Source organism: Centroberyx affinis, unplaced genomic scaffold (assembly GCF_046629955.1).
Source record: "Centroberyx affinis isolate AG114_WGS23_722 - 3 ecotype Tasmania unplaced genomic scaffold, CSIRO-AGI_Caff_v1 ptg003901l_1, whole genome shotgun sequence".
In the NCBI taxonomy this organism is placed as follows: domain Eukaryota; kingdom Metazoa; phylum Chordata; class Actinopteri; order Beryciformes; family Berycidae; genus Centroberyx; species Centroberyx affinis.
The window spans coordinates 67,779-95,716 of record NW_027281737.1 but is presented as its reverse complement, the minus strand read 5'-3'; the positions used below and the strand labels follow the sequence as shown (position 1 = coordinate 95,716).

Below are 27,938 nucleotides of genomic sequence, written 5' to 3'. Positions count from 1 at the left end.
GACCTGGTTATATGGTCTACCCTTGACCTTGACTGTGGCTCCTCAACACTTTCACCATGCATAGCTCTTTGACGCCTTTTAGGAAGGAAAAGGAATCCTCTGCTGTCAATGCAAGCTGAATTAATGTTTGAGTGAGTGTGTATGCACGTGCAAACATTTTTTTCTGTGTGTTTGCTCTCCCGGTCTCTACTTGTGTGTCTCAGAGGTGCTTGTAAAAGTGGTAAATTCCTTGCGCAGCTGGTGCCGGCTGTTAGCATTCCTTGTGTGTGTATGTGTGTGTGTATGTGTGAGTCTGAGGAGAGACAAACTTGTGTCTGCACTGCTGCCACAGCATTGGGCCAAGTGAAGCCAATTACCTTGGCATCAGATGGCAGAGCAAAAGCTCTGTTCGGGACCATCAAAGAACAGCTGCCATGTCAGATGATAGGGAAATATTAGAATAGCACTTCAACTATCTGATAATTAAACTGTCTAATGTTATTTAATCTGGCCTGGCCTTTATAGGCTGTTAAAACTGCTAATGATCTCCTTTATCCATTATAGTGACAGCCTTTATGTAGAGCTTAACCTTATGGCCCATGTGTCTGCTTAAGACCTACTGATATCAGATATCTTGCTAGCTTGTCAATTAGGCAGCCAATTAGTTTGAATTTGACATGGCTCCTATTCTGGAGTTGGGCATGAGCATCTGCAGGATAATTTTTTACATCGACCCATGCCAACGATGAAAACTCGCTCTGAACAGAATGTGAGAGTAGCATTCTGTTTGGTTTTCCATTTCTCCTCCGCCTCTTCCTTTCCTCTCTTTCTCTCTCGTTTCTGCATTCATAGATAAAGTGGAGAGGTATAAAGTAACTACAACTACTTGAGTAGATTTCTCAGGAGGGAAGGCACATCAAAGCATATGGAGTGAACAATGACAAATGCACATCAGGGTGTTCCAACAACAGTAATTAGATAATAGCATGGAATCAAACAATTGTCTGAATTAAATGGTACAACATGAGCTCATGACCTGCATATCAGTGCTGCTGTTTGTGCTGTTATTCTCAGGCTAGTCCTACAATATTTCTGTGCTGATTTGGGCTGGGCTGGGCTGAGCTGGGCTTGGGTCTTAACACACTATTTAGTCAGGCCCAAATACACAGATCACCACGCACAAATTCTCAGTGGTTTCCATATTCTCTCACTTTATTTATTCACTTTATCTCTCCTAATTGCTCTGTTTGTTTTGGACAGGCATTGGAGGAGGCCCAGATAGCCATCCAGCAGCTCTTCGGCAAAATCAAAGACATCAAGGACAAGGCCGAGAAGTCTGAACAAATGGTATGCATGCACACTCACACTTGTGTATGTGTACACACACACACACACACACACACACACACACACGCGCATTCAAAGCTAGCAAGTTTGAAGCATACCGGGGATTTGATCCTAGCACAAGGCAGACACAATCCACATATCCCTTTTATTGCTATAGAGGACAGTGGGGATAATGTTATTTTAAGTAGAGGTAATGTACCTTCCACATGTGTGTTTGTTCTCAGCAGCCGTGTGTGTGTGTGCGTGTGTGTGTGTGTGTGTGTGTGTGTGTGTCGGGGGGGTTCACAGGAAGGCCAGTGGGCTGGGTGGGTAAAGAGAATGAGGGGAACAGTAGCAAGCAGTCCCCTCCCTCAAGAGGCATGTTTAAACAATTATTTCTCCAACCAAAGGGTGTGTCTTTGTGTCTTTTTCCTCCTCTCACTTTTCATCTCGCTCTGTATCTTTCTCTGTATTGCTCCATCCATCCATCCATCCATTCGTCCATCCATCCATCTATCCATTTAACTCTTGTTTGTTCACCTCTCTTGTCCCTTCTATATGTCCCTCCCCATCGCTGTATTTCTATCCCCTCTGCTCCTCCATGCCCCTTTCTCCTTCTTTCTCCATCTTTCTCCGCTCACTTTCTCCACACATTTTCTCATCTGCCTTCATCTCCGCCTTCTCATTCACCCAACGTGTCTTGTTCCTCTTCTTGGACAGGTCAAGGAGATTACGAGGGACATAAAGCAGCTGGACCACGCCAAACGCCACCTCACTACATCCATCACCACGCTCAACCACCTGCACATGCTGGCAGGGGGCGTAGACTCCTTAGAGTGGGTATACTTGCATATCGCACAAAAAGACTGTTGCTTTAACCCCAAAACTGACTTTCAACAAAACAGTATTTTAAGTATTTTAAATGTATGCAAAAACCCCTATAGCTCAGAGATAAACACAAGTTTTTTATTCATCTATGATCTATGATTCATCGATGATCTAGGATACAGGCAGAGCATTAGCTGCTGCCAATGCAAGGCAGGTCCTACATCAAACCATAATGTAACCCACAAATCAGCAGTTGGATGATAGTTTTATTGCATTACAGACAGTTATAATGTCAACAAAATATGCTGCCTGGGGGTAAAAGCTGCTTTATTGATGTAGCATTCTGATTTAAAAGTAAAACCAGCAAAGAATTCCTCAGTATGCTCTCATTCACCTTAACCTTGTTGCGCAAAGGGATGAAAACAAAAACTGACATACTATGCGGTCCTCGCAAGCTGCTGAATCATTTAAATCTGTGCTATCTATATCCTTGTGTATGTTTATTTTTTAGTCCACTCACCTTTAGTGTAATTTTTGAAGTTTATTTAGACAGTGGTAAACTGGGGGAGACAGAGTAGGGAGACACAGGAGAGAAAGCTCTGTGGTAACAGAAGTGGGGATTTAACCACTTGACTGTCTCTGAGCTCCTTTTTAATAGTGGATGGAAATAATTTAAACAATTCCAATGTGTTTTTCAGAGCCATGACCAGAAAGAGGCAGTATGGCGAGGTGGCCAACCTGCTGCAGGGAGTGGTCAACGTGCTTGAACATTTCCACAAGTACATGGGCATACCCCAGATCAGACAGCTTTCTGAGAGGTAACTAACACACACACACATGCACACACCCACCAGTGCGCTGAAAATCTTGTACGCCTGTGCTTACACAACACAGCCGTTGCTCCAGTCATGCAAATAAGCTCAATGGGACAAATGTAGAACAGAGCTTCATTAGGCCTTTTACATAAGGTATTTTCTTTCCAGATGTACCTCATACATCCTTAGAGTGCAGAGTAAGCTGCGGTGGAGCAGTTAGGGGTTTGGTGCCTTGCTCAAGGTCACTTGGACTGTTTGGTGGGCAGTGGTGATGTAACAACAGCTCCTTTCCAGTGGCCAGTTAAGAGCTGGATCACTCCTCTACACAGAGGAAATATTCTACAACCTGTCAACTGAACTGCTGAAAAGTGGTTACAGTATTTATTGGTGTACTCCTACGCTTATTATAGGGCAGGCAAGGATGGAGGAGGTATTTTGTGCATTACATCCTGTTTATACACACACACGCACACACACACACACACACACACACACACACACACACACACACACACACAACACGGGAAGGAAACACACTGAATAGGGTCCTATTATGCCTGCATTTGTCCATTGAGACAGCTTAGGACTCTACTTTTCTTAGGGTGTGTTTGTGTGTCTCCATGTCTGTGCTTTCTTTCATAGAATGTATGCATGTATTACAGTTTGCTTGTGCTTGCAACTCTGTCCATCTATCTACCACAACACATTGTGATCACCAATAAATATGCTAATGTGTCCTAAGTGAAGGTTAAGAACATTTGTGTTTGCATTAGAGAGTCTCATACAAATCCTGTAACCGTTTACCCATGCACACATGCACGCAGACACACACACACACACACACACACACACACACACACACACACACACACACACACACACACACACACACACACACACACACACACAGACACACAGAACAAAGTGCATTGTTGCACTGGGCTTTCCCACAGCTTTAACTGATTCAATTTCCCTTTCTACTCATATTTTCCCAATAACACCGGAATCAACTGAGGACACATTGGCCAACTTGTTCAGGTTCAAAGCGGTGTTGACCCCCTAACACAAGTGAGGATACAGTTATGTTCTGTTTTGACTGAGGTGTGGCAGACAGTGTTCATACCAAACAACAGCTGCATGGAAGAAGTGACTCCGTTGGAGAAACAGATGATAGGAGAGACTTAGGGAGGATGGGAAGCGAAAGATATGAAGGCAGGGCAGACAGCTGGACATAAGCAGTTAATAGAAAGTATCAAGGCTACTCAGTGAGAAACATGGGAAGGCTGACACATCAGCCAGCAGAATACCAAAGATAGCAGAGGCAGATAGAGACAGATACACAGACAGGCAGACAGACAGAAAATATGTCAGACGAACTGAGGTACCAACAGACATAAAGAGAGGACGAAGGATCAGAAGAACCTCATTAGAGGGAGAAGAACAAATACTGGCAATGGACACTGCCAGGCAGTTGGCATCCATCTTCAATGCTATCTCTCCACCCTCTGCTGTTTATTCTGGAGCATTTTCATCACTTCAGGCGCAGGCCTGAGTTAACCCTGTCCTGGTCGCCTTCAGCCCACACAGGCTCTCCTGGGACTGGGCAGACAGATAGTCTAAAGTAGACCTCATGTAAAGGATTCTCTGGCACGTGTCTTTTTGCTGCCTTTACTCTCCAGGAGCCAGTGTATTCACATTCATGAAAACAGACGTGTGTACATACAGACAAACATATATAACATACAAACTCATGTACTCCTTCACTGATATGAACAGGGATTAAAATTAGCACCGAACAAATGTGGGTAAAAATTGGCAGTGGCGGGTAACTGTCAATTCTACCAGTCAGTGTGGGAGGTGAGGTTGTCTGATCTAGCTTCTGTGTGAAAAATATCTTTGGAGTTTTCCATAGTTTCTACAGTACTGGGGCTGTAATTGTAATTGGTGGGTGCTATGACACTGCAGTGTCACTGGTCCTGTCTTGCCAGCAAGCAACTTGCAAACGTTCATTGAGTTAAATGAAGTGATGGCGAAGCTAGATAGAAATATCATAACTAATATTTGCATAAAGAAAACAAGCTAGATTGTGGCGCAGCAAGGCTATAGAAAGTGAGGAAGGGGTGAGAGGAAGAGGCTCAATCTAAAATGGTTGAGTGGAGTACAGGTAATACATTGAAACAAATAACATGCATTGTGACATCTCATCATCATTAATAAATATGATGAAATGCATGCAGTTACTTTCTCTGAAAGCCTTTGACCATATTTAAAGAAAACATTTTTTTTCACTGTGGCTGATAACTCATTTGCCACATTGGCCAATGAGCCAAAAAGTTGAAGGGGTAATCTTACAAATATTTGTTGCTGCCACATGAAAGCCCCATTCTTTGTCTCCTGTCCAGAGTGAAGGCGGCGCAGAGCGAGTTGGGGACTCAGATCCTGGCAGATTTTGAGGAGGCCTTCCCCTCTCAGGGCTCCAAGGTAAATATGTCACACAGGAATCTGTTTTGTCAGGATTGCTCAGGTTTTTTGGACAAACAAATTCCCTTAATTTAGAATGAAATATTTCCTACACCCCCAGCTATAATATATTGATCCTGTTGTATGCCACAACCTGTTCCCTCAGAGACCGGGTGGTCCCAGCAACGTGCTGAGAGATGCCTGTCTGGTGGCCAATGTGCTGGACCCACGCATCAAACAGGAGATCATCAAAAAGTTCATCAGGCAGCACCTGTCAGAGTACCTGGTGCTCTTCCAGGAAAACCAGGATGTGAGTAGGGATTAGAAGAGAAATGTCTGCAATTTTGAGTTGATTGTCTAGATCCGTAATGAAGAACATTAATTAATGTAGCTGGAGTTCCTTTTTTGGAAATACATACAGTGGAGTATGGACACCACTCTTGACAGTGACTGGGTACCAAGACACAAAGGTTGAGTTTAGCATGCAAAAACCAAACTTGTTATATCCTGTGTATTCAAAAATGTTGAGCAGGTTGTAGCTGTTTGTATTTCAATGTATTGAATACAACCAATATAGAGCCATGGAGTAAAGCCCTTTTAGGAAATGGGACAAAAATAAATCCACAGCTAGCACACTCTGTACTGGCTGTTGTTACTGAAAGGCCATTATGAGCTACAAGGGCTTAGGATGTTGCAGTCTGCTCTTGCCTTAGGCCGGTGATACAAGCCTGCCAATCACTACACCATCAGCGATGATTGTTGATGATTGACAAGCATTGTATCTCTGTTGTGCTCTGTTGTATCTTGTATCTTGTGTGAGCTCTAAGCTTCACTTCCCATTACCCTGCCCTGTTGTTCAGGTTGCATGGCTGGATAAGATCGACCGCCGCTATGCCTGGATCAAGCGGCAGCTGGTAGACTATGAGGAGAAATACGGACGCATGTTTCCTGAAGAGTGGTGCATGACGGAGCGCATTGCTGTGGAATTCTGCCACATCACCAGGTACACACACACACACACACACATGCAACAGGCAGAAATGGGTTGTGGAAATTTTCTGAATTTGGAAGTGAACCACACTGGCATGGCGTCCCTGGCATGAGAGTGTTTAGTAAACTGTTGCAACTTTCAGTTCAGTTGGCCTGCATGAGCAGTGACCTAGTGTCCACGCCTCTCAGTTTCCTTCTCTCATCTTGGTGAGAGACGAGAGGAGAGGGATCTGTGTTTGTGTTGCTACTACAGCTGTAAATAAAAGCAAACTGGACAAAAATCTGTCATAGTAGGAAAGCCTGCGTTAGTGGTTTTTATTCACAGGCAAGACTTCTTTTGGTAGGAGGACAGATATTAAACTATGACCAGTGTGTTAACAAGGATATATGGAGGCATTTTGGGAGTAGAAATTGTAGATACAAATAATCCACTATCATACTGATACCCCTATGTCCTTGTGTGTGTGTGTGTGTGTGCATATGTGTGTACATGTGTGTCCCTAAGGGTGGAGCTAGCCAAAGTGATGCGAACACGGGCTAAGGAGATTGAGGTGAAGCTGCTTCTGTTTGCCATTCAGAGGACCACGAACTTCGAGGGTCTGCTGGCCAAGCGCTTCACAGGGTGCACCTTGACCGACGGACCTGGAGTGAGAAAAGCACATACACATACATACATACATACATACATATATAACAATACATGTATATTGACTCCATAATAAGGCATCAAGGATCACATACTCAAAGTTGCTTCACATTTTTCAAGCTAAAAATGTCCAAACAGAATTGAAGTTTAATGATGGAAAATTGGATCAGATATTGTAATTCCATTGCCCCCCCCTCACTGACAAGCCTCACACCCTACTTGCACAATCAAAGGTGATCCAAGTACACAGTATTTTTTCCCAACAAATTTGTTAGTATACGTTTTACAGATGTGTGTAGCACTGTTCTGCAATCAGATGTTATCACTTGATGAAATGCTTTCAATTCTAGTTCTTTTCAATCCAAATGAAGTGTCATCAAAGCGGTTTGTTCCCCATAGTAAGGCAAATATTTCTTTGATGTTACTCGCTGGAGTTTGTAACACAGTAGCACTTACATGAAACTGCTGATTCATAGCTTGTTTTATGGTTTGACATGGCAGGTACACACACGCACGCACACACGCACACAGTATTGTTGGTGTCACAGTCATGTTGTGTGTATGTGTATGTGAACCAGGACAGGCCAGATTACGACGAGTTTTGCTGGGGGATAATCAGGCCAAACTTGTTCAGTATTAATAATATCTAAGCTACACAGAGGCACTCTTGTCTTCTTTTCAGTTTACACCACTGAATCTTAGGTTCCATAATTCAATCAGGGATTTGAGAGAGTGGAATGCTATAATTGGAAGTACAGGTCCATCAAAGCCTCCCAAGAAATGGTCTACATTAACAGAGGAAGAAAGTGATAAAACAAGGACTTTTCTTTTGAGTACAGTCTGTCATATACCTTCATAAATACCGCCAAGTCAATTGGCATATATGTTGATCAATTTATGGTTCTGTGAGTCAAGATTATTGTGTTGGCATAGATCACCTTAATGGCAGTCAAACCCCTATGCTTAGCTACCTCTGCCATGCTTGACCAGTTTGGCAGAAGAAAACAATACTCAAGTTGTATCTGTGTGTGGTGTTGTACAGCAGAAGAAGCCAGAGAGCCCTCTTGACTCCACCAACCCCTTCCTGGAGGATGAGCCAGGCGAGGATGTGGGCGCTGAGAAGGAAGAGGATCTTGACAGGGTAAATTGACCTTGTTTGACCCCATCTGACCTTTTGACCTCTTGAGCAAAAAGGTGGCACTCAGATATTGCTTCCCCTCACATGGCATGCGGCTATCTTTCCCCTTAGGCCTATAGAATTTTCAATTTCTCGAAATTAAAGGCAAGTGCTTCAATTGAAGAGAATGTAACTGGCCTGCTGAGAGAGCAATTTAAACGTTCTCCCCTGCACCACCTAAATTCAGAGCTATAGTATGCATCTATGTGGCAGAGTGGAGTCAGAATATGAGGATCTTGTGTCACATCTCTCTTGGCTGAAGGATTAACTAAACTTTGAGTATTGGCTGAGAACTGACCAAGTACTGATACAATCTATTGCTTGAACAACAGATCAGATAATCAGTTTTGGGTTACTGGACAAAAATTGCATGTGTGGAAAGGGCAAAATTCAGTTTCCGACAGTTGCTTCAGTTTCTGACATGTTACACGTGGCACTTGGTATCGAATTTGCATCATCTAGATGTCTCCTAATGTTGGATGTACCATATGACCTTTTCTGTCTTCTGTGTTTTGCTGTTAACCTTTGCTCACTGCATAAGAGACAAACCCTTGACCCACTAATTGGAACTCAGTTGCGTTACAGCTAATACCCGTTATTTCACTAATTCCCCTTTTTCCTCCACTCTCTCAGCCCAGGAAGCCCAAAGCTCCGGACAACCCTTTCCACGGCATTGTGTCCAAGTGTTTTGAACCTCATCTATATGTCTACATAGAATCCCAGGACAAGTGAGCAACACACACTCATACAAGGGGACGTGCACATACACACAGACTGGATTGGGTAGTGGTATACAGACCCAGAATCAGGCGCAGGTTGTGTGTGTGTAAAGCTGGCACATGCATCCTTTTTCCATTGCCCCTTCACCAAGCAGATCCCCATCACCCCCTATTCTCCTTCGCTGCCTCTGCTGTCTTTCCATCTCATTCCTGTATATGCCTTACAATCCATGTGGCCTCTCTCTCTCTCTCTCTCTCTCTCTCTCTCTCTCTCTCTCTCTCTCTCTCTCTCTCTCTCTCTCTCTCTCTCTCTCTCTCTCTCTCTCTCTCTCTCTCTCTCCTGTGGCAAAAATGTTTCCCATTAGCTGCATGACCACAGACGCTGAGAAAGAGATCAAAAAAGTGCTGCCACAGCAGATCTCTCCTTTTTTCACTCCCACCTCTTTACTCTTTTTTTTCTCACCCCCTCTCCAGTCCCTTTCTTTTTCTGTAATTTTTGTTTAATTCCTCCTCTCTTCCTCTCTTTCAATCTCTAGTTCTGTTTTTTTTCTTTCTTTCCTTCTACTTTTTATCACTCTCTCTTTTTTCCCCTCTTCCTCCCTGCTTTTCACCTCCTCTTCCTCTTTCTTCTACCACCCTCTTTATTCGCACCCCCTCCTTCAGCCCTCTTCCATCAGTCCCTCCCTCCCTCCCCCCAGTCATGGTGGTCTCTCCAGAAACTGAGCACAGTTCTGGGACTGCTGTGCTTCCCTGGTTCTTGGCTCTCTGGAGCATTGAATGATGTTTGTCTGACCAAGGGAACAGTAGACTGACCTATTCTGCAGCCGCAACCTCATTTCAATTCAGACTAAAGACCTTAAACAAGCCATGGCCAGATCAGCTTGTCCCCAGTGGGGCACGGCAGGAGAGAACAGTGGCCTGCTTGTTTTGTCCTTGGCTGTAGCTAGATCCAGTAGGAGTGGGCCACATGAGTGTGGACCTGTTGACTGTAGTACTGATGATTACAGTATGCTTGGAATATGATATCTACCCATCTGTCTGTCTGTCTGCCTCTGCCTGTTTCTTTATCTATTAAATTATTCATTGCAGTTCGGGGCCATTGGTAATTTTCAAGTTTATTTATATAGCGCTTTAAAGAGTGCTTTACAGAAATTGGTTATGAAAGACAAGAATAAAAATGCAAAGAATAAAACAAGACATGAATAAAAATGCAAGAACTGACAAAAGAGCGGAAAAATGTAATAAGTAGACATACACACGGACACACCCACACACACATGCACACAGTCATGAGTATACATACATCCACAGACAACTGATTTATCAAGACAAAAAGCTAGCGAGTAAAAATGGGGTTTAAGACTATTCTTAAACAAATCAACTGAATCAGCAGATCTAATGTTTTCATGGAGACTATTATGTTTAATTAAGAGGGGGTTTGTGTGTGTGTGTGTGTGTGTGTGTGTGTGTGTGTGTGTCATCGTCAGGAACCTGGGCGAACTGATTGACCGGTTTGTGGCTGACTTCCGAGCACAGGGCCCCCCCAAGGCGGGGACAGAGGAAGGCGGTGCGGTGCTGCCGAGCTGCGCTGACCTCTTTGTCTACTACAAGAAGTGCATGGTGCAGTGCTCCCAGCTGAGCACCGGAGAGCCCATGATTGCCCTCACAACCATCTTCCAGAAATACCTGAGAGAGTACGCCTGGAAGATCCTCTCTGGCAACCTGCCCAAGTAAGACTGTCATCTCCGGTGGTTCAGTCTTAGTGTGTTAACTTAAAACCAGCTTCCAGCTAAATCTAGCTTTTTAACTTGCAGCTAGTGGTACCCATTGTTTTCAGTGAGGAATGTGGACAGAAACTTTGTCCCATAATCTCATAACGTACCTGTATGATGACGAATAGTAGACTGGAGTTCAAAGTGTCAGGGTCATTCCATGAAGAAATAAAAGGCAAGCATGGCATGACTTGGTAAAAGGATGCGATGAGGATGAGATCCCACACTCACTAAATTTCCATCTTAGAATGTTTGCCGACACTTTTACTGACATGGTCAAATCTAACTCCAGCTTTGAAGTTGGAATTTATTAAAGGAAGGATGATGGAAAGGAAAGGAAAATAAATCTGGACGGGCTTAGCGAGCTCCACTTTCCTTATTCCCTTCAGTCAAGCTCAGCCTCTGGGCTTTTTCCAAAATAACATTTGATAAATAGTCACTTCATAACAGCAATAACTGTATACCAAAAACAACGTTGGAAGCACAAACCAGTTTATAGTGTTCATTGTCTAATATTCCAACCATTTCCATCCATCAAAACCATTTAATTTTCTGGGCAATAACACATACCGATTTTTTTTTCTCGATTGACTTTTGACAAACAAGCGTGCCACGCCCAGAATGGTTAATTCTTCCTGCATGGCGATGGGGCTTTTTAGGAGTTGAGTTTGATAGTTAATGTCTTTAGTCCTTGCTGTGTTTGATGGGCTGGGGTTGCATGCTATGTGGGATCTGGAGATGGTTATGTTGCGGCAATGCCAAATACACTACCAGCAAAAACATCTCTGGCTCACTGGCCACATTAGAACCCCTCGCTGGCTGTGGTGTACACACACACACACACACACACACACAGGCACGCTCTGTTTCTGTCTCAGATATAAATGCATGCTAACTACACACTTGCAGTCACTGACACACTAATGAATACCGTATATGTAGCCGTATACAAACACACTCAGGCAGAGAGATGCTCTCTCACACTTTGCGAGTATGTACACATATAGACGCATGCAGACCACACTCATCTTGTGTGGTGTGCTATGTATTGTTTTTGGGAGGTTTTGAAAGGGGCCCTCTCAAGGAGCCGGAGCTATGTTGTGGTTTTAAACACATGTCTCTGCTGTAACGTTTATTAATGAGGGGGTGGTATGGCCGCTGAAGCCACGTTGGCGCAGCATCCTTTTCCTTATGTCTGCTTCTAGCTGTGCCTGTTGTGTCTCAGTTATAAAATAAATGTCTTCCTTTACCTGTGGTGTAAAAAGATACATTCCACTAGGGGTTTTCTCTTTTGGCTCAGCAACAGCAGGGGTCCACAGCACCTTAGCAACAGCAATGTAGGGCAAGTGTGAAAACATCCTGGCGCCTCTGTCAATTCTTGTAGTTCACCTGTAGTTCTTTATTTGTCTGCCTCTGTCTCTTTCTGTCTCAATCTCTTACTCTGTCTTGCTGCTTTTCTCTCCCCTCCTCTGTGCTTCCCTCTCTCTCTCCAGGACCAGTAGTAACAGCGGGGGTCTCACCATCAGCAGTCTGCTGAAGGAGAAGGAAGGCTCGGAAGCAGCCAAGTTCACCATGGACGAGCTCTGCCTCATCTGTAGCATCCTCAGCACCGCTGAGTACTGCCTGGCTACCACACAACAGGCATGCACACACGCACACACGCACACACACACACATACACACACACACACACCCCGACAGACCTTTCAGTATCTCTTAAATGTATACCTTTGTATTTTGATTTGAACTTTTACCAGGCACTTGTCACATTATTGGGGACGAAGACATTTCTCATTGAGCTACCACCAGAACTCCTGTTAGCATTGTTAGTGTTTTTACTTGAATGGGTACCACTACCTGCAGACTAAAATAACAAACTGTCTTGTGGCTAGCTGTATAATTTAGTTTGAATGAAGAATGCTAACAAAACTGAAGTGCCACCAAAAACCTCTTTCCTGTTTTGTGACAGGTGCCTGTTGAGGAAAAATAGCAGGCTAAGGTTCAATATTTCAAGGTATCACTTTAGTGAGACTCACTCAGTTGCACCCTGTGCACTCAGAGACAGGTTCTACTTTACAAGCTGATAAATCGATATCCCAGTCACTGAGCATGCAGAACTAAAGATTTATCATCAGTGACAATAGCTGAGGAGCATGAATTGGCAGATAGTGTGGTACACAGCTGTGAGTAAATAGTTGCTTGTCATGGTAGAGGTTACAGTGTTTGGTCTGAGGTTTCATCAGAGTTTTGAGGAACTCACAGTAACTGTTACAACACAACCTGAATGGTTTCATCAGTGCTGTCGTTTTGCAATATACATACTCATACACACACACACACACACACAAATACACAGTGCTTAGTCATGCCAGCATGGAAAAAAGGATCAACACAAATTTGAATAAATGTAATTTCAAGTAACCTTACATTCTATGTAATACATATTCCTTAAAAAATAAAGTAAGTATGTGTATGTGTGTGTGCACATGCGTGCATGCTTATTTGTGTTTGTGTATTCCAGCTGGAAGAGAAGCTCAAGGAGAAGGTGGATAAGGTCTTGGTGGAGAGAATTAATCTGACTGGGGAAATGGATACATTCAGCACGTAAGTGACAAACACACATAAATACAAACAATTCTGTTGTTTTCTAAAGAGCACTTTTTAATGCTGTCACCTATTCAGCTTTTTTGCTTTTCCTCAGTGCAGTGCACCTTATTACTTTTTTTCAAGTAACCCATTTTTGCATGAGCATTGCCAAGTTGGCAAAGGTTTCCCCACATCCATATGACAACCTGCACAATTCAAAGAATGTCTGTACAAGGTAATTATTTAAATGTGTCCTCTGTGTTTCTCAGTGTGATTTCCAACAGTATCCAGCTACTCGTTCAAGATCTTGACGCTGCCTGTGACCCTGCTCTCACAGCTATGAGCAAAGTAGACCACACTTACGCACACACACACACACACACTCTCACACACACACACACAAATCATCTCAAAGGTCTAGTGTAAATGTGACGTAATTTTTTTTTAAATGATTGTGACAAACACATCCTGACAATACACAAGCCTGACATAAATATTCTTCGCACCCTAGTTGTGTCTAGCCTCTGATGCCTAACTCTCTCCCTCTCTCCCTCTCTCCCTCTCTCCTTCTCTCCCTCTCTCCCTCTCTCCTTGCAGATGCCGTGGCAGAGTGTGGAGCATGTGGGCGACCAGAGTCCTTATGTGACATCAGTCATCATGCACATTAAGCAGAACGTGCCGATCATCAGAGACAACCTGGCCTCCACACGCAAATACTTCACTCAATTCTGCATCAAGTTCACAAAGTACAATACATACACACACTTATGCCTTCACATGCACACATACTTTTTCTGCATCCATAGTTAAGACCTTGCATTGACTACATTGACTCTCAAGGCTCTTTAACCCTGCCCTACTTCATACCTAACCTCGACCTATACCCAAACCCTAAACCTAACCCCATTTTGTCATTTCTCTCTCTCTTTGACTAGCTCTTTCATCCCCAAATTCATCAACCACCTGTTTAGGTGTAAGCCTATCAGCATGGTGGGAGCTGAACAGGTAAGCTCAATTTCTGCTTTGCTTCATTTGAGATGCATTGTGAATCATCATAAGCACATTTTGAGTGTACTTTAAATGTATATATGCTATTACGTTGTAATTGCATCAGAAAATACACACATTACCTACATTATTATGCGCATTGAAATATGTTTTAAATCTGCTATGACTGTTATGAGATTGTTACAAGCTGTTAACTTTCCCGAGATAGTATTCATCACGTCAGATTTTCACCAATGTGGATTGTAGTATCAGGTTCTGGTCATAGTGATTATAATGCACACAACAATGCTCATGATGCCTTATAATGCCTCATGACAAAAGTTCAATTGAAGCGTTACCTGAGTTTCTGTCTTGTGTATTCTACCCCACCAGCTCCTGCTGGACACCCACTCCCTGAAGACTGTGCTGCTGGACCTGCCCTCCATAGGCTCCCAAGTGCTCCGCAAGGCACCCGCCAGCTACACCAAGATAGTGGTGAAAGGCATGACCCGGGCAGAGATGATCCTCAAGGTGAGAGCGAGGCACTTACTTAACACAAACCCGCTCCAGTGCAGCTGCTCCATGGCCAATAGTAGAATGTAGTAAAGTGTGCTCAGCCTGCCTTCTTTGGATGAAGGTTGGAAAACAAAATTTACCTCAAACTCAGCCTTGCTCCTAGAGCCAATGGAAATACTGTTAAAGAGATCCATTTACCATAATTTAAACAGTTTACTTTACATATATAAACTCAGAATGAGCTCGCTGATGGAACTGATGGATTTTAATGAGGACCCAAGTTCGACCCTAAATAGAAATGACTGACTCAACTTAAACTCATTGTCAGGGCTGCTCATTCTTTAAGGGACTTCACATTTTATGACATTTAACTTGGGTGGCTCAAGTCATGCCAGCCATTTTTACAACCAAAACTTGAGTTGCTGTCCTTTAATTGCTCGGAACCTTTTTTAGAGCCTTTGCTGTAAATATGCTCCTTTTATCTCTTGTTTGCCATTTAACAAGTGTAATGTTAAAACTCTGACACATCCCTCTAAACATGAACTTTGCTATCTTAACCCCTGGCCAAGAATAGTCTGGCATAACTTGCAGCTAACCACTTTTTCCACTGATTCAGACGCCATCGTAAGAAGAAACAATAGGCTAAATCAACACTGTTCCGAGTGTTTGTGGTTTGACTGGCGAGCCGCTGTTAAAATGTTTGTCTGAGTCGTTTGAGCAGATTATCAATTTAGAGTTTATTTTGGGCAGAATAACCCTTTAATTGTGTCTTTAACCCCACTCAGGATAGCATTTTATGAGCATGTTTCCATAAACTATTCCACCTCACATTAGGTAGAGGAGGGAATAGGAGTGGAGCTTGTGCACCTCTTTGGTTTAATGAGTGAGACAGACCCAGGCAGGACACACACACACACACACAGCATGTGGTTGACCTTGGGCCAGTGAAAAGGTGTGAGTGGCTAAGTAAATGCGTGCATCCATGCGTCCAGTCACGCAAACACAATCACAAACCCACACACCTAGTAGGAAATGTTTACATGCGTCACTCATGCATATATTGATGTTTTTGTTTTTTTCATTGAGGAGAGAAAACACAGGATTTAGCCAGTCAACCTTGCCCGAGCATTACCTTATGGGACCCTAGAGGACAGTGGTATGTGGCTGCCGTAGTTTAACCCCACCCTAATTACTTGTCCTTGGAGCCAAGAGATGCTTACACATGCACACACACACTCACACACACACACACACAGTACACACCCGCCTGTCCCTTGATTTTTGTTAGGCTCCCTGGAGGCCTTCCTTCCTTCCTGTTGTTATCCTTGATGTTTATAGCAGTCAGTGGATGACCTGCTCTGATATCATGCAACATCAGCTCTTCCTCCACTGTGTAGAACAGCGGACCATCAGCAAACAGCAAAATGTACAAGACTCTTTCCTCTCTCTGTCTCTATGGCTGGACTTCAGCAAAGACAAATACAGGCTTGGAGGTGAAGAATTGGTTAAGCAATGTTAAAATCATGGCTGCTGAGCCTTTTGGCGCCTTTATTGATCCGAGACGCATAATTGAAATCGGTAAGATACACATTCATGCTTTGGGCATTCGGTTGCTTGCTTGCTTGTAAAATATCCCAGAGCCAGGTCAATGTCAGTTTCAAGTCTGGGCCAAACAGAGAAATATATTCCAGTTGAGATTTCTAAACCCACATTTGAGTCTTCAGCCTGTGTCTTCTCATCTGTATTTCTGTTAAGTCAAGTAACTGAAAGAATGTGTGCAATTGTAGGATACTTTAACAAGATCTAATGCTAAGTGAAGCAATAAGCCACAAGATAATATTAGTGATTTATGTTAATATATACAATGCTCTATTACACTCTACGCTACATTGTCTTACACTCGGGAGTTCTGCCACACAAAATTTGTTTTTGAAACTGTCTTTGTTTTTGAAATTTTATTAACACATTTTGACTGTTGTCTACTGGGATGTGAACACATTGTTCCATATGGCTTGTGTAGGTATTCCCTGGAAAAATGCCTTGAATATATTTATATGCATTTGCTCTTGTCTGCCACACATTAAAGGGGCTTTCATACTATAGAAGTATAGAATGCTTTCAGATCAGCCCACTGCTGTCAGCTCTCTACGAATTTGAACACCAACAGGCCACTTCAGCTGGGATGTGATCTGGTCCTGCAGAACTCTCAAAGACGTGGTTGGTGCTGCATGAAGGCCTTAGAGCCATTAACATGAATTGCTTTGATAGCGGAGGATAGAGAAAAACAGAATCCCATGGCAGAATCATTGTTGAGGCGGGCAAATCTGATACTAGAAGAAATCTGAAAAGAAAACCCTGAGGGAACATCCTTATTACATCCCATATTGGAGAATAATTTTTATATATAGACAAATGAGACAGACCTAACAAAATGAAAAGGGAATAATAACACTGCAAATTATAATATGAATAATATATAATCCAATACACTGCTGTTGTAGCAGATTTTTGATTTATTTCTTTAAAAGAATAGAGCATTACACATTTAGTTACTGGTCAGATGGGCTGTTCCAAAGGAAATGTAGTCAATAAGTTGCAGAGAATTGACATTGATTGCGAAGGATAAAAGTCCTAGAGGCACAGCTATGAATATGATCATTGAGTTTTTTGGGGGTTTTTTTTTTATTGATTTTTGCATTCGGCACATGTGGAGATGTATTTTTGTATGTGTCTCAGTATGTCTTTGCAGCCATTCAAGATAGGACAAAATTAATCCATGACATTAATCTATGAGGGCCTGGGCTTTGGCGAGTGAGCAGGTGTGGGGGCTTTGACTGCTTTGTTTTGAGATTCAAGGACAAATTGGCAGATTTGCTGGGCATTGATATCATAGAGGGTGTAAAACAAGAGTGAGGAACTTGTGAATAGATCAGAGAGGATGAATCTCCTGTCGAAATGCCTTTTGAAGAGAAAAGATGTTTGAGGATACACTGTAGGTGCTTGCCCAGAGAATATTCCATGTTTCTTCTGGTGACACCAGTTTTCTTGCCGCTTTTGAGAAAGGAAAGGTGACAAGAAGAGGGAAGAGAAGAGTATAGTGACTTTGAATCAAGCGTCAAATCGGTTGTTGTTGAATCTGGAAATTAAATACTGTATTTTTATCTGATAAATGTCATTAGAGAAGTGGATGTATTGTCGCCAGATAGATACATTATGTGTATATTCCATGCATTGCAATTCACTTAATGGTAGCAAGAAGGCACAAAGGGATGAGTTCTCTGAAGGTGAATCTCTGGGGATCCCATCCATCCGAAACACTTTTGAAAGAGACTTACAAAGATTTGGAGAGTTTGTTGGCCTTGGGAAGAGAAAAGCCATATGAGTAAAGAGAGGCTCTTGTAGTCTGGCCAGCAGTTTGGCCATCGACTTTGTGCAACATCAAGGTGCCTCACAGGTAATTGCTTCCACCTTGAGTTGGGCCTAAAGCTGCTGAAAGACAAACCCCTAGAAAATCAGGTCAATACACAAATTCCTCTACATAGCCTCAACAATAGTTTTCAATTACACTCTATGATGCAGTGAGACTTGAAATCAAATCTGTCTTACCCCCACTAAGAAATTGTGCGATTCAGTTGGGACGATTGAAGGATCACTTTCAGTTTTCAAAGCTCACTTATTGAGATTTAGCCAAATAACCCACTGCGTTATTTCTTGCAGATTCGATTAATTAAGCACAGGAGAAGGTCTGTGAACTAAAAAAAATTTTTCCACATAATCGTGAGGCACTGAGAATAACATTGTGAATCAGTATTCTTTTTTTTTTTTATATCTTCTACCCAAGAGAAATGTATATATCCATACAAATCTTCTAGAGGGTTAAATTGGAGCTTGACAAAACCTTGTATTTCTACACTGTTAATCTTAAATCTTTAAATAGGCTTTTCTTAGTATTATCTGATATATGTGAAGGCTATACTATTCACTCAGTCTAATTGCTTTTAAGTGGTGTGGAGTTGAGCAACACAGTAGTTGTTATTCAGCAGAATTAAGTTGGGGTGTGTTTGAATTGAAGTTGAATTGTAAGTCCTCCTTTACAACTTATTTGCCACACATATAGCCGTTATTGAAATCTTTTATCCTGTATGCCTGTGTCATTTTACACAAGTCAAGACAATGCTATAGACCTTCCAGTGTGAGGCCAGTGTGTTAAAGATTATTCAGCGTTTGGTTGTTCTTAAGTTCTCAGAAGAGAATAGTTACAGATGGTTTCTTTGAGTTTCCCCAAGTACGTGAGATCCCGTACCCCAAATCTCCATGTTCATGCAGTTGTTGTCAGATTAGATCAATTGAGCCGGGTTGTCTACCATGTGAACCAGTGCACAGTTATGTTCAAAGTACATAGGATTCTTTCTCTCTGTCTAAGACGGCCTCTCTTGGCCAATACGAGGCCTGTGAGACGTGGCTGTTTTCCACGCTCTTCCAGCCCGGCCCACCAGAGCTCCAGCTCTCTCCCACCTCTGAAGTTCTCTTCTGGGGAGTGTTGGAAAGGCAGCCTGCTTCCCCACCCTTGTTCAGCCTGGATGTTTTTTTTCCCTCACTCTGTTGCTCTCTTTCTCTCTGTCTCTCTCTCTCTCTCTCTCTCTCTCTCTCTGCCCATTTCATTCTTAAGCTCTCTCTCCCCTTTTCTTTCCCTTTTTTTACAAGGTCCCTCCAGGCCTTTCCCTTGGCCAGGCTCCAGGACAGTTGCTAAGTAAATCACGCAGTCGGCAGGAGTAGGAAGGAACCAAAGAATTCCACACAATCCTGAGCCTTCCATGTCCTCTCTCTCTCTCTCTCTCTCTCTCTCTTTCTCTCCTCCTGCCTCTTTCTCTCTCTTTCCCTTTCTTTCTGATTTTTCCACACTCTTCTTTCCCTCCCTATTCTCACCTGCTCATGCCCTTCTGTCCCGTGTGCAAAATGAGAGTAGTAAAGCAAGAAAGGATGTGAAGCGAGGGAGAAATGTTTTAAGAGATTGTTTGTGTGTGTGTGTGTGTGTGCACGCATATGCATGAGATTGGAGAGGAGGGGGGGGGGGGTCTGTCAGCCATGTGTTGGTCTGCCTGCTTTGTAGCGGCTGCAAGCAATGCTATCCGATCCACGTTTTCCACCCTCTCTCTATTGTTGGAAAAAAATAATCCAATCCACAAGGCTTGTGCCCCATTTAACTGTTTTGCCGATTTAACTGTAATGCTGATTTTTGCCCAGACTCATTATAGCTCCAAAATAATTACCGGTGAGGCTAATTCTTGCCCACTCATGCATGGAGTAATTGGTCTGTAAAAAAAAAAAAAAGAAAAAAAGAAGCAAGAGGAGGGGGCTCCTAAATATAGCCCCATAGCTTTTTGTTTGCAGCTTGAACCACTTGCACACTGTCTGTTGTAGTCCTCCCCCTCTTCCTTGTTTGGTCCGTAGCTGCCCCATGTGGGATCATTTAAAGATCTCTTGGGTCGTCCCATGATGGTTCACAGGAAAGGGGTGGGGGGGGTTTGGAAGCCAACATTAAACTCCACTCCTCCACAGGTGGTGATGGCCCCACATGAACCACCAGTGGTGTTTGTTGACAACTACATCAAGCTCCTGGCCGACGGCAACCCCGAGACCTTCCAGAAGATTCTGGACATGAAGGTCAGTTGGTCTAGACATACAAGTCTTTTAATTCTCTCTCTCTCTCTCTCTCTCTCTCTCTCTCTCTCTCTCTCTCTCTCTCTCTCACACACACACACACTCACTCACTCACTCACACACACACACACACACACACACACACACACACACTTTGTTTCTGTGATGCCACCTGTTTTCATGTTTTCCACTTCCTCCTGTTTTGCATATGTTATGTTGTTTAACTGTGATGGGAACCAAAGCACTACCTCATTTAGAGCTTTTGTGGTTCCTCCTCATTGTATGCTGGTTTGATCATTTCCCCTCTAACAGGCTATTTCATGCATTCTCTGTGATGTTTTGTGAATTTTAACATTAACACTGTTGCAACTTCCTCACATAGGGTCTGAAGCGCAGTGAGCAGAGCAGCATGCTGGAGCTCTTCAGGCAGAGGCTCCCCACTCCTCCCTCCGGGGCCGACGGCGGCCCCTCTCTCTCCTTCTGTGCCCCGACCCCTGAGCAGGAGTCCTCCCGCATCCGCAAACTGGAGAAACTCATCAAGAAAAGACTGTGAACAGATTACATGCTCGATACCAACCTCGAAACTCAGAAAGGCTGCAGGCCGAAATGGTCCTTTCCCGTCTTACCCTCAGTTATTCATCACAAAGACTTTTATCGTGCTCCATTCAGTTACAGTGGAGAATTGCGGGAAGAGCAAAAAGTTGTCTGATTATTCTGACTGACATTATTATGAGCCCAAGCTGAAGTTGGATTATGAAGAAACTTCTTCAGCTGCTACATGCTGTTGGTAAACGTCATTTACTTGTGTAATTTCCCACCTTTCTTCTCATGACACTAATGTCTGCGCTTTGTAACACTGTAAAATCTGCTGTACATCACACACTCAATACATTGCTGCAGTGTATTTGCACTCAATAGACTGAATGCAGAGCTATTAACTAAGAACTGCTCAGAGCGCCACTGGCTGCCACTCTGGCACATATCCAATCTAGAATGATTACAGGCAGGCTGACCTTAATTAAAGTGAATGTTCTCTGAATATCCCCATTTATCTCTGGGATAGCCATGGTCTGTGACAGCTATTTTTATTTCAAGTGGGGGATACCGGTTTGCAGTTTGCATGGATCTCTGTGATCCATTAAAGTGGGCGTACGTCATAGGGGTCTGCCATGTTTGTGTGAGCGGTGTCCCACAATGCAACGCTGACTCCAGGTTCAGAGTTCCCAAGTCTGGAACAAAGAGGATCTTTGGCTTTCGTGCATCCTCGGTTAGACATGAGGACGGCTTTGTCTTGGCTTTTGAAACTCCCCCTAGGTTGACTTGGAAATTAGAACCAGCTAACTCAAGTCTTTTAACTTGGGCCTTTGCCTAGGGAGGGAGGGAATGAGTGAGTATATGTGCGAACGTATGTGCATGTGTGTCTGCGATTTGCTCTTCACCTATAAAATAGTTCAAAATCATTTTAAATAGTTTCATCTTCATGGTTTGTGCTAATGTCTCTTTTGCATTGACATGCACACAAGGGATGTTTGTTTTAGTGCAAGAGACAGACATGTTGTCCATGTATCCATCCAGCAGCACATTGTGTGCTGTCTGAATTCCCTTGTCAGGCCCCTTGAGAAGTTCTCTATAATTTGATGAATAAAATTTCATTTGATCATGAAAAGATGTGCTGAGACAGCACAGAGAGAGGCTTGTCTTGACACTTTGCCAAGCTCTCCTTGTCAGTCTAAAGCTGCTCCCTCATATCATCTCATCAATGTTAAATGCTTCTCAGTCTTCGGAGAGATAATGAAAAGCGTTTTGAGGTCTATTCTGTAGTTTGAAGGACTGTCTGGTAACTGATTTTGATGCTTGCAGTGCCTCTCAGTTTGGAAAGTCCTTTTAGATCAAATAGTCTAAATATAACGCCTAATGTTATAATTGCATTTAGTGTACACATTCCTGCCTTCTGTTGATACAAAATGTTACTTGTTTGTATTGTCTGAATTGTATACTACACAAGAGGCAATTGTTGAACACTATTAAAACTTTGCCATAAGTTATTTCGTGTGCTCCGTCAAATGAGTGTATGCTTCAATTATTTGCACGTTTTGCACAATATCAGGAAAAAGCGTTCACCTCATTTTCATCACGGTCCAAGCTGTATTTTGAATGAGGGGCTGGGAAAATTCCCATGTCTCGTTTCGTTGCCGCTAATCCTTCCCCCCAATCAGCAGCGAGTAAATGCTTTAAAAAGGCGTTTCCTTTCCTATATTTCTGGAAAAACAATGAGACCCTTTGAGAGAAGAGAAATTTGAAGACGAGCAGCGGGCGGGACGCCCTCAAATCCCTTCTCCGGTGACACCATTAGGATTAATCAAGTTTGTCAATTTGGACAGGATTTCTCTACCTCCCATTTTTAGTTTTACTGGTAAATTGGGCTATGCTTTGATGTTTTGGACTTTGAGACTAAAGGACACGTATTAAGTTTAGTTCAGGTGTTTTGGATGCGGTTTGGAAGTCTGGATTAGCAGCGGTCGGGGAACTGAATCACCGGCCGGTTGATGAACTTCCCAGCGGGCAGCTGTGCACGCTGTCCGGGCAGAGGTCGATAGTCGCACCCGGGGGACCTCGCAACAAAACAACAAAACCCGTGGACCAACAAAGAAAAAACCCACGACAGGAACTTGCAATCTGGAAGTTCTCTCTCTTTCGTAATCCGCATCATTGTCGCTGGGGTTGAGTAACTTTGAACCAGAAATGGTGGGCAGGTTGAACTTGCCAAATGTATGTGAAGGAGATCCGCTGGACATGAGCTGCAGGGCTGAACGAGGACTGGACAGCCCGGATTCCGGGCTGCCCCCCAGCCCGAGCCCCAGCGCCTGGCTGCTGCCTGTGTGCGCGGAGAAAGCCGGGGGCATGAGCCCGGTGTCCGAGGACGAGGGAAGGGGCTGCCTGGTAGGTACTGCTTCCCTGATACTTTCACTGTAGGTACATTGAAACAAAAATGGTAAATTATGACATCCAGTATGTGATCACCATGAGGCAAACAACCACAAATGAACCAAAATCAACTAATGTTTTCTTTTTCACCCCATATAATGTGTAAAACTGTCCTATATTAGTTTGATATTATGTATCTACTAGGGATTTATCTAATTGAGATTAATGTCTGCCTGAAAAGATGGGTAAACTCTATTCTGCAAATAAAAAGGTGGGTAAACTGAGTTTAGGTGTGTACCTCCAATACATCCCTGGTTACATTGCATCAGAACAGATAACCTACGTATAGGAAGTTGTCGTTGAAATTGTTGCTGCCTCTCAGCACATTTTAATGTTATTAATTTCAAGTCATACGGTAGTGCCCGTTGTTTTGCTGACTCATCACGAGCCAAATAATTAGTCCATGAGGGCCAATAACACTGTCGGCATCTCTACACAGGGCTTGCTACGTGTCCCGGCCAATTGGGGAAAGTGGGTCACGTCAATACTAAATGGGGCCAATGAGCACTTAGTAGTATTGGCTCCTTATGTTTTGACTGTCGGCTGACTTTACATTGCAGGTTCCAGTTTTACCTATTGGATCTTTCCCCCAGCTGCACCCGTTGTCCTTCGGGGAGGGAATAGCACTTGATCCATTACCACCGAAGGAAATAAGGTGGGGAGGCTATATGGCCGTTTTGCATTACTGGTCTGCATTTTCAGTGAGAATATGCATACCATTCAAAAATGACTGTAGTGGCACACAATGAGGATATTAAGTAGGCTATGGTGTTTTTGCTTTAATATGCATCACGACAGCCAACAACTAGTTTAACTTTGTGAGACTTTTCTAAAGTAAAGTTTACACAATCAAAAGCTTCCACAATCAAAGCATACGAAAGACACAGAAACAAGCACAAGCAAAGAAGAGGACAGTGACAAAAGTGAAGAAATGGCCAGTAAGGCTGGGGTGGGATACAGGCCCTGGGGGTAAGGGGTAATAGGTTGCAGTGAGGATATGGACTAGGCTCTCTCCGTTGTGCTCCACTAAATAAACATAAATCTCCTCACAGATACACCTCGTCGGTGCACTACGACTCAGCGCGTCACTTCATCCAGGACGTGTCCCTGCAGCCGCGGGGCCAGGGCCTGGAGCACTACAGCCAGACAGTGGTGGCCCTGCCCCACAGCACCTGGCGCCGCTACAAGACACAGCTGGACTTCCAGCCTCGCCAGCGGGTCCAGCGCTTTCAGAGCACCACCATCATCTACCCCAAGCACACCCGGGCCGTCTACACCACAGAGCTGAGCTACGACTGCCGCCGACTAGCCAGACGCTTCCTCTCCAGCGTGGAGCTGGACAACCGCAGAAAGCTACCTCAGTGAGGGGAGGCAGGTGGTTGGGGACAGGACGGGGCGGTCGTTCCCACTGCCCCTGTCGGTCCCCAGGCTGACTGCCATGGACCTGCCGTGTTGTCTTTTTACAGCCGTGTAGCCTGCTCTCCTTTTTTGAGTGTCCATCCCTAGAGGCGGACAGGAAGCCTTTGTGCTGTGTGAGTGTTGCAAATGGCAGAGATTTCAAAAATTGACATGAATGTGTCATTTTGCTTCAGTTTGTAGCTAGTCCAAGGTTTCCAAAGGTACACTCAATATTGGATTTGTTTTAATTGGCTGTTGATTTGTAGATTGGACTCATATGGATTGAGAAGAGGAGGAGGAGGAGGAGGTGGGGATGGGGAGGATGGAGACTCTCCTATCTGCCCTCTGCAAAATCACTCTTGTCACATTTCATCAAGTGGGCAGAATGATTCATTTTAAAATTGAATGGCGAGGCTCAAATTCTAGAGGATTGGGAGCTGCCCTTCAGTCACACACACACACACACACACACATACACACAGGCAAACTGCCTGTAAAGCTGTTATGGAAGAGAGGAGCACTTTTAAAACTGCTAACCTATGGTTCAAGGCAACTAGTATGTTAGTAGGGGGTGGAAGGGCAATGAAGTTAAATGTGGTGTTGGATGTTTGATGCAGACTAAGGAATCACCAAGTGAGAGTTAGGTTTGTATCCATACAGAGGGTGTGGTGGTGAAGATGCTACACATATCGGTCTCTTCCTAAATCACAGGGTATTATTGGGTGTTTCTGCACAACACCAACACAAGTGAAGCCCTTCCCAAACCTTCTTTGATGGCTCCAATTCATGTATTATGTAAATGTGGGCAGATTGAGGAAACTTTTCTGCTCATTTGGGTGCACAAGTTGCTACAAACTGAATAGGTAGGTAGTGTAGATAGAATGTGAGAGTGTGGGTTTTAACTGAGAAGTGGATGGTGTTTTGGTGTCTACACTCTAGCTCCCACTGGCTTACTGGTGGGAAATAACAGGCTGCATTCCACTCCTATCATTTCCTTTTGGCTTGATTCTGTTGAAAATTATGTATTTATTCTGGACTTCTGTGATCTGGGATTTCATCAGCCGACTAACGGGTCTCTGCAGACTTGTCGAGGGACATATTTCTGTGTGCTTTTATTGATGTATCTATTGATGCTTCTTTTTGATTTTAGCTACTCGTTTAGTGCCCGTTTGAAATAAAAGTGTTTTAATTCAATAGAACAAGTGTGTTTTTTGTTTTTTTTTCTTTTTTGAGCAGGTAGTCCCTCGTCCTTTTTTATAAAGGATGAAGGCAGAGAGGGTTGGTTCTTGGTTGTCTGGTTTTGGAAAATTCTTTACATTAGCAAATATTGACCATAGGAATAACATGTATGAGTTCTCAAAATGAGTGGTGTTTATTAAGCGTCTATCATAATGAGGAGGGATATTTTCAAGATAGTGCTGCTTCGATGCTCTCTAGTGGTCAGAGAGGGGAATGCTTACAATAAAGCTTGATTTTGTTTAGGAGCAAAAATAGATTTTGTTTTTCAAACCGAATATTCAACATTACAGATCTTTATTGGGATGTTTTTTGAGATTTTTTGCTGACTTGAGTGGAAATAGACTGGAAACCTGGGAGAGGTGACATGGGATGCAACTGAAGTTATGGTCCAACTTCAAATTCATGTTATACATGATGAGTACATCAACTGTTTACTAACAATCTGGGATGATTTTGCTAATTGTTAATGTCAATAACGAGACAGTGATTACTGACAGAGTATAAAGTCTAATTTTTGCTCAATTTGTATTGGATGAAAATTATTTTGTCTAATGTCTTTTTACTGATTCCATATGCCCCAACTGATCGGCAAAACATTTCAGACAGCTTGTAAAAATGTGGAATGTTTCAGCACACATTGCAAAAATAGAAGTGCTGCGCCATTCTCATTTATTTATGATAACTGTAGGTAGCTCCATGATATAGTAATAAGGTCAGAGAAACCAAAAGAGGTTAACTGCTCTACTATACTCAATATATTCCTCTTTTCATACATTCCCCTATCTATAAAAAGTTGATAAAGTAATGCCTAGTAGTCTTCTTTGTACTAGAAAGGTATAAGAGAGGGCTGTTAGTTACATGTGTTCTTCAGTTTGAAAAGAGAAAGTCAAGGGAGGCTGAGCCAGTATTTTCATATGCCTTATAATTTAACAGCTGGATATTAATAATTCACAAAAATCATCTCAAACATAGCTGTAAACCCTGAAAAGCAAGTATAATTGTCTGTACATTTCAAAAAGAATTCTTACCTTCTTACTTTTGATCTTGTAATCTGACTACATAATGTAAAGTATGGAGTTATAGTTAACAATGAATAGTTAGGCTACTGTTAGAAACCAACACCCTCAGTTCTGTAACTAGAGTAACTGTTTAGAAGGACACATGCAATTTTGAGAGAAATGTGTGCATTGATAGCATCAGCACTGCTCCCAGGAAGTTGTATCCAGTTTCTCAAAAACCAAAACAGTGGTATGAAAACTCTTTGGGTGACCAGCAGTCTTGGTTTATGATAAAACAGTAGACTATGTTTATTGTTTATTGACCTTTCAGCATTATTACAGGTTCATAAAGACAATTGTCATTAAAAACACTGAATTATTTTGCTGTTACAATAAAACATCAACACTAAGTAGACTAAAAAATTCAAAATATTGCAATTATCTAAGCTAAAATCTAATATCTCAAATCTAAAATCCGCTGTCATTTAGGAGTCTGCACATATAGGGGATTGGTGATCTCCTGTATCTCTCAGTTCGACATCTTGGGATGGGCAGTTTGTTTGAGTTCCTTGTCTGATGACCTGTGAGCTCCTCCCTGAGGGGGGGAAGCCAGTCTCTGAAGTTGGACCAAGACACAGTTGAGTGCGTCTCTGATAGAGTGCACAATGCAAGAGTGCAGAGAGCCTCTGTGTACCCTGAGTACCTCTGGCCAAGTATGATTTTACAAGCCCGTTTCTGCGTGCTTTCCAGCCTTTTAGCCTGGTCTGTAGTCAGGGAACTGTGCCAGACGGGGACTATGAAAATCCTTTAACTTAACCTAAATTTCAGAACAATCAATAGAGCTAAAGCCTACACT

The 27,938-nt window shown here is 43.1% G+C and overlaps 2 protein-coding genes across 5 annotated transcripts in view; both read left to right on the top strand.

The window, feature by feature from the left end:
- The window catches only part of vps53 (VPS53 subunit of GARP complex), a 29,336-nt gene extending 6,777 nt beyond the window's left edge, over positions 1–22,559 (top strand). Inside the window, exons 5-22 of one of the 3 annotated variants that reach the window (XM_071541572.1) lie at positions 1,240–1,326; positions 2,026–2,141; positions 2,832–2,951; positions 5,351–5,429; positions 5,575–5,718; positions 6,269–6,411; positions 6,904–7,045; positions 8,090–8,185; positions 8,855–8,949; positions 10,428–10,670; positions 12,206–12,353; positions 13,234–13,316; positions 13,568–13,646; positions 13,896–14,044; positions 14,234–14,303; positions 14,679–14,816; positions 20,361–20,465; positions 20,845–22,558. In XM_071541572.1, coding sequence (XP_071397673.1) covers positions 1,240–1,326; positions 2,026–2,141; positions 2,832–2,951; positions 5,351–5,429; positions 5,575–5,718; positions 6,269–6,411; positions 6,904–7,045; positions 8,090–8,185; positions 8,855–8,949; positions 10,428–10,670; positions 12,206–12,353; positions 13,234–13,316; positions 13,568–13,646; positions 13,896–14,044; positions 14,234–14,303; positions 14,679–14,816; positions 20,361–20,465; positions 20,845–21,015 — 2,208 coding nt within the window. In that variant the 3' untranslated portion in view covers positions 21,016–22,558. Of the gene's footprint in view, positions 1–1,239; positions 1,327–2,025; positions 2,142–2,831; positions 2,952–5,350; positions 5,430–5,574; positions 5,719–6,268; positions 6,412–6,903; positions 7,046–8,086; positions 8,186–8,854; positions 8,950–10,427; positions 10,671–12,205; positions 12,354–13,233; positions 13,317–13,567; positions 13,647–13,895; positions 14,045–14,233; positions 14,304–14,678; positions 14,817–20,360; positions 20,466–20,844 lie in introns of all 3 variants that reach the window. The other 2 variants (XM_071541571.1, XM_071541573.1) reach the window with 2 other exon arrangements.
- A 183-nt stretch (positions 22,560–22,742) lies between these two features.
- On the top strand, positions 22,743–26,422 carry rflnb (refilin B). 2 transcript variants are annotated; one of them, XM_071541575.1, is made up of 3 exons: positions 22,743–23,397; positions 24,015–24,102; positions 24,500–26,422. In XM_071541575.1, exons 1-3 carry the CDS (start codon positions 23,205–23,207, stop codon positions 24,810–24,812), a joined length of 594 nt encoding a protein of 197 aa, XP_071397676.1. In that variant the 5' UTR covers positions 22,743–23,204; the 3' UTR covers positions 24,813–26,422. The 2 variants fall into 2 exon arrangements, with proteins under 2 accessions (XP_071397676.1, XP_071397675.1); XM_071541574.1 differs by having other exon boundaries at positions 22,743–23,402; positions 24,008–24,102.
- Positions 26,423–27,938: the final 1,516 nt, after the last annotated feature.

Excerpts from the sequence above, each read along its gene's own strand:
- rflnb (XM_071541574.1), top strand. The coding sequence starts at position 23,205 with ATGGTGGGCAGGTTGAACTTGCCAAATGTATGTGAAGGAGATCCGCTG. Across the intron at positions 23,403-24,007 it reads ACGAGGGAAGGGGCTGCCTG|GTTCCAGTTTTACCTATTGG; the intron begins GTAGGTACTGCT and ends TTTACATTGCAG. Across the intron at positions 24,103-24,499 it reads TTACCACCGAAGGAAATAAG|ATACACCTCGTCGGTGCACT; the intron begins GTGGGGAGGCTA and ends ATCTCCTCACAG.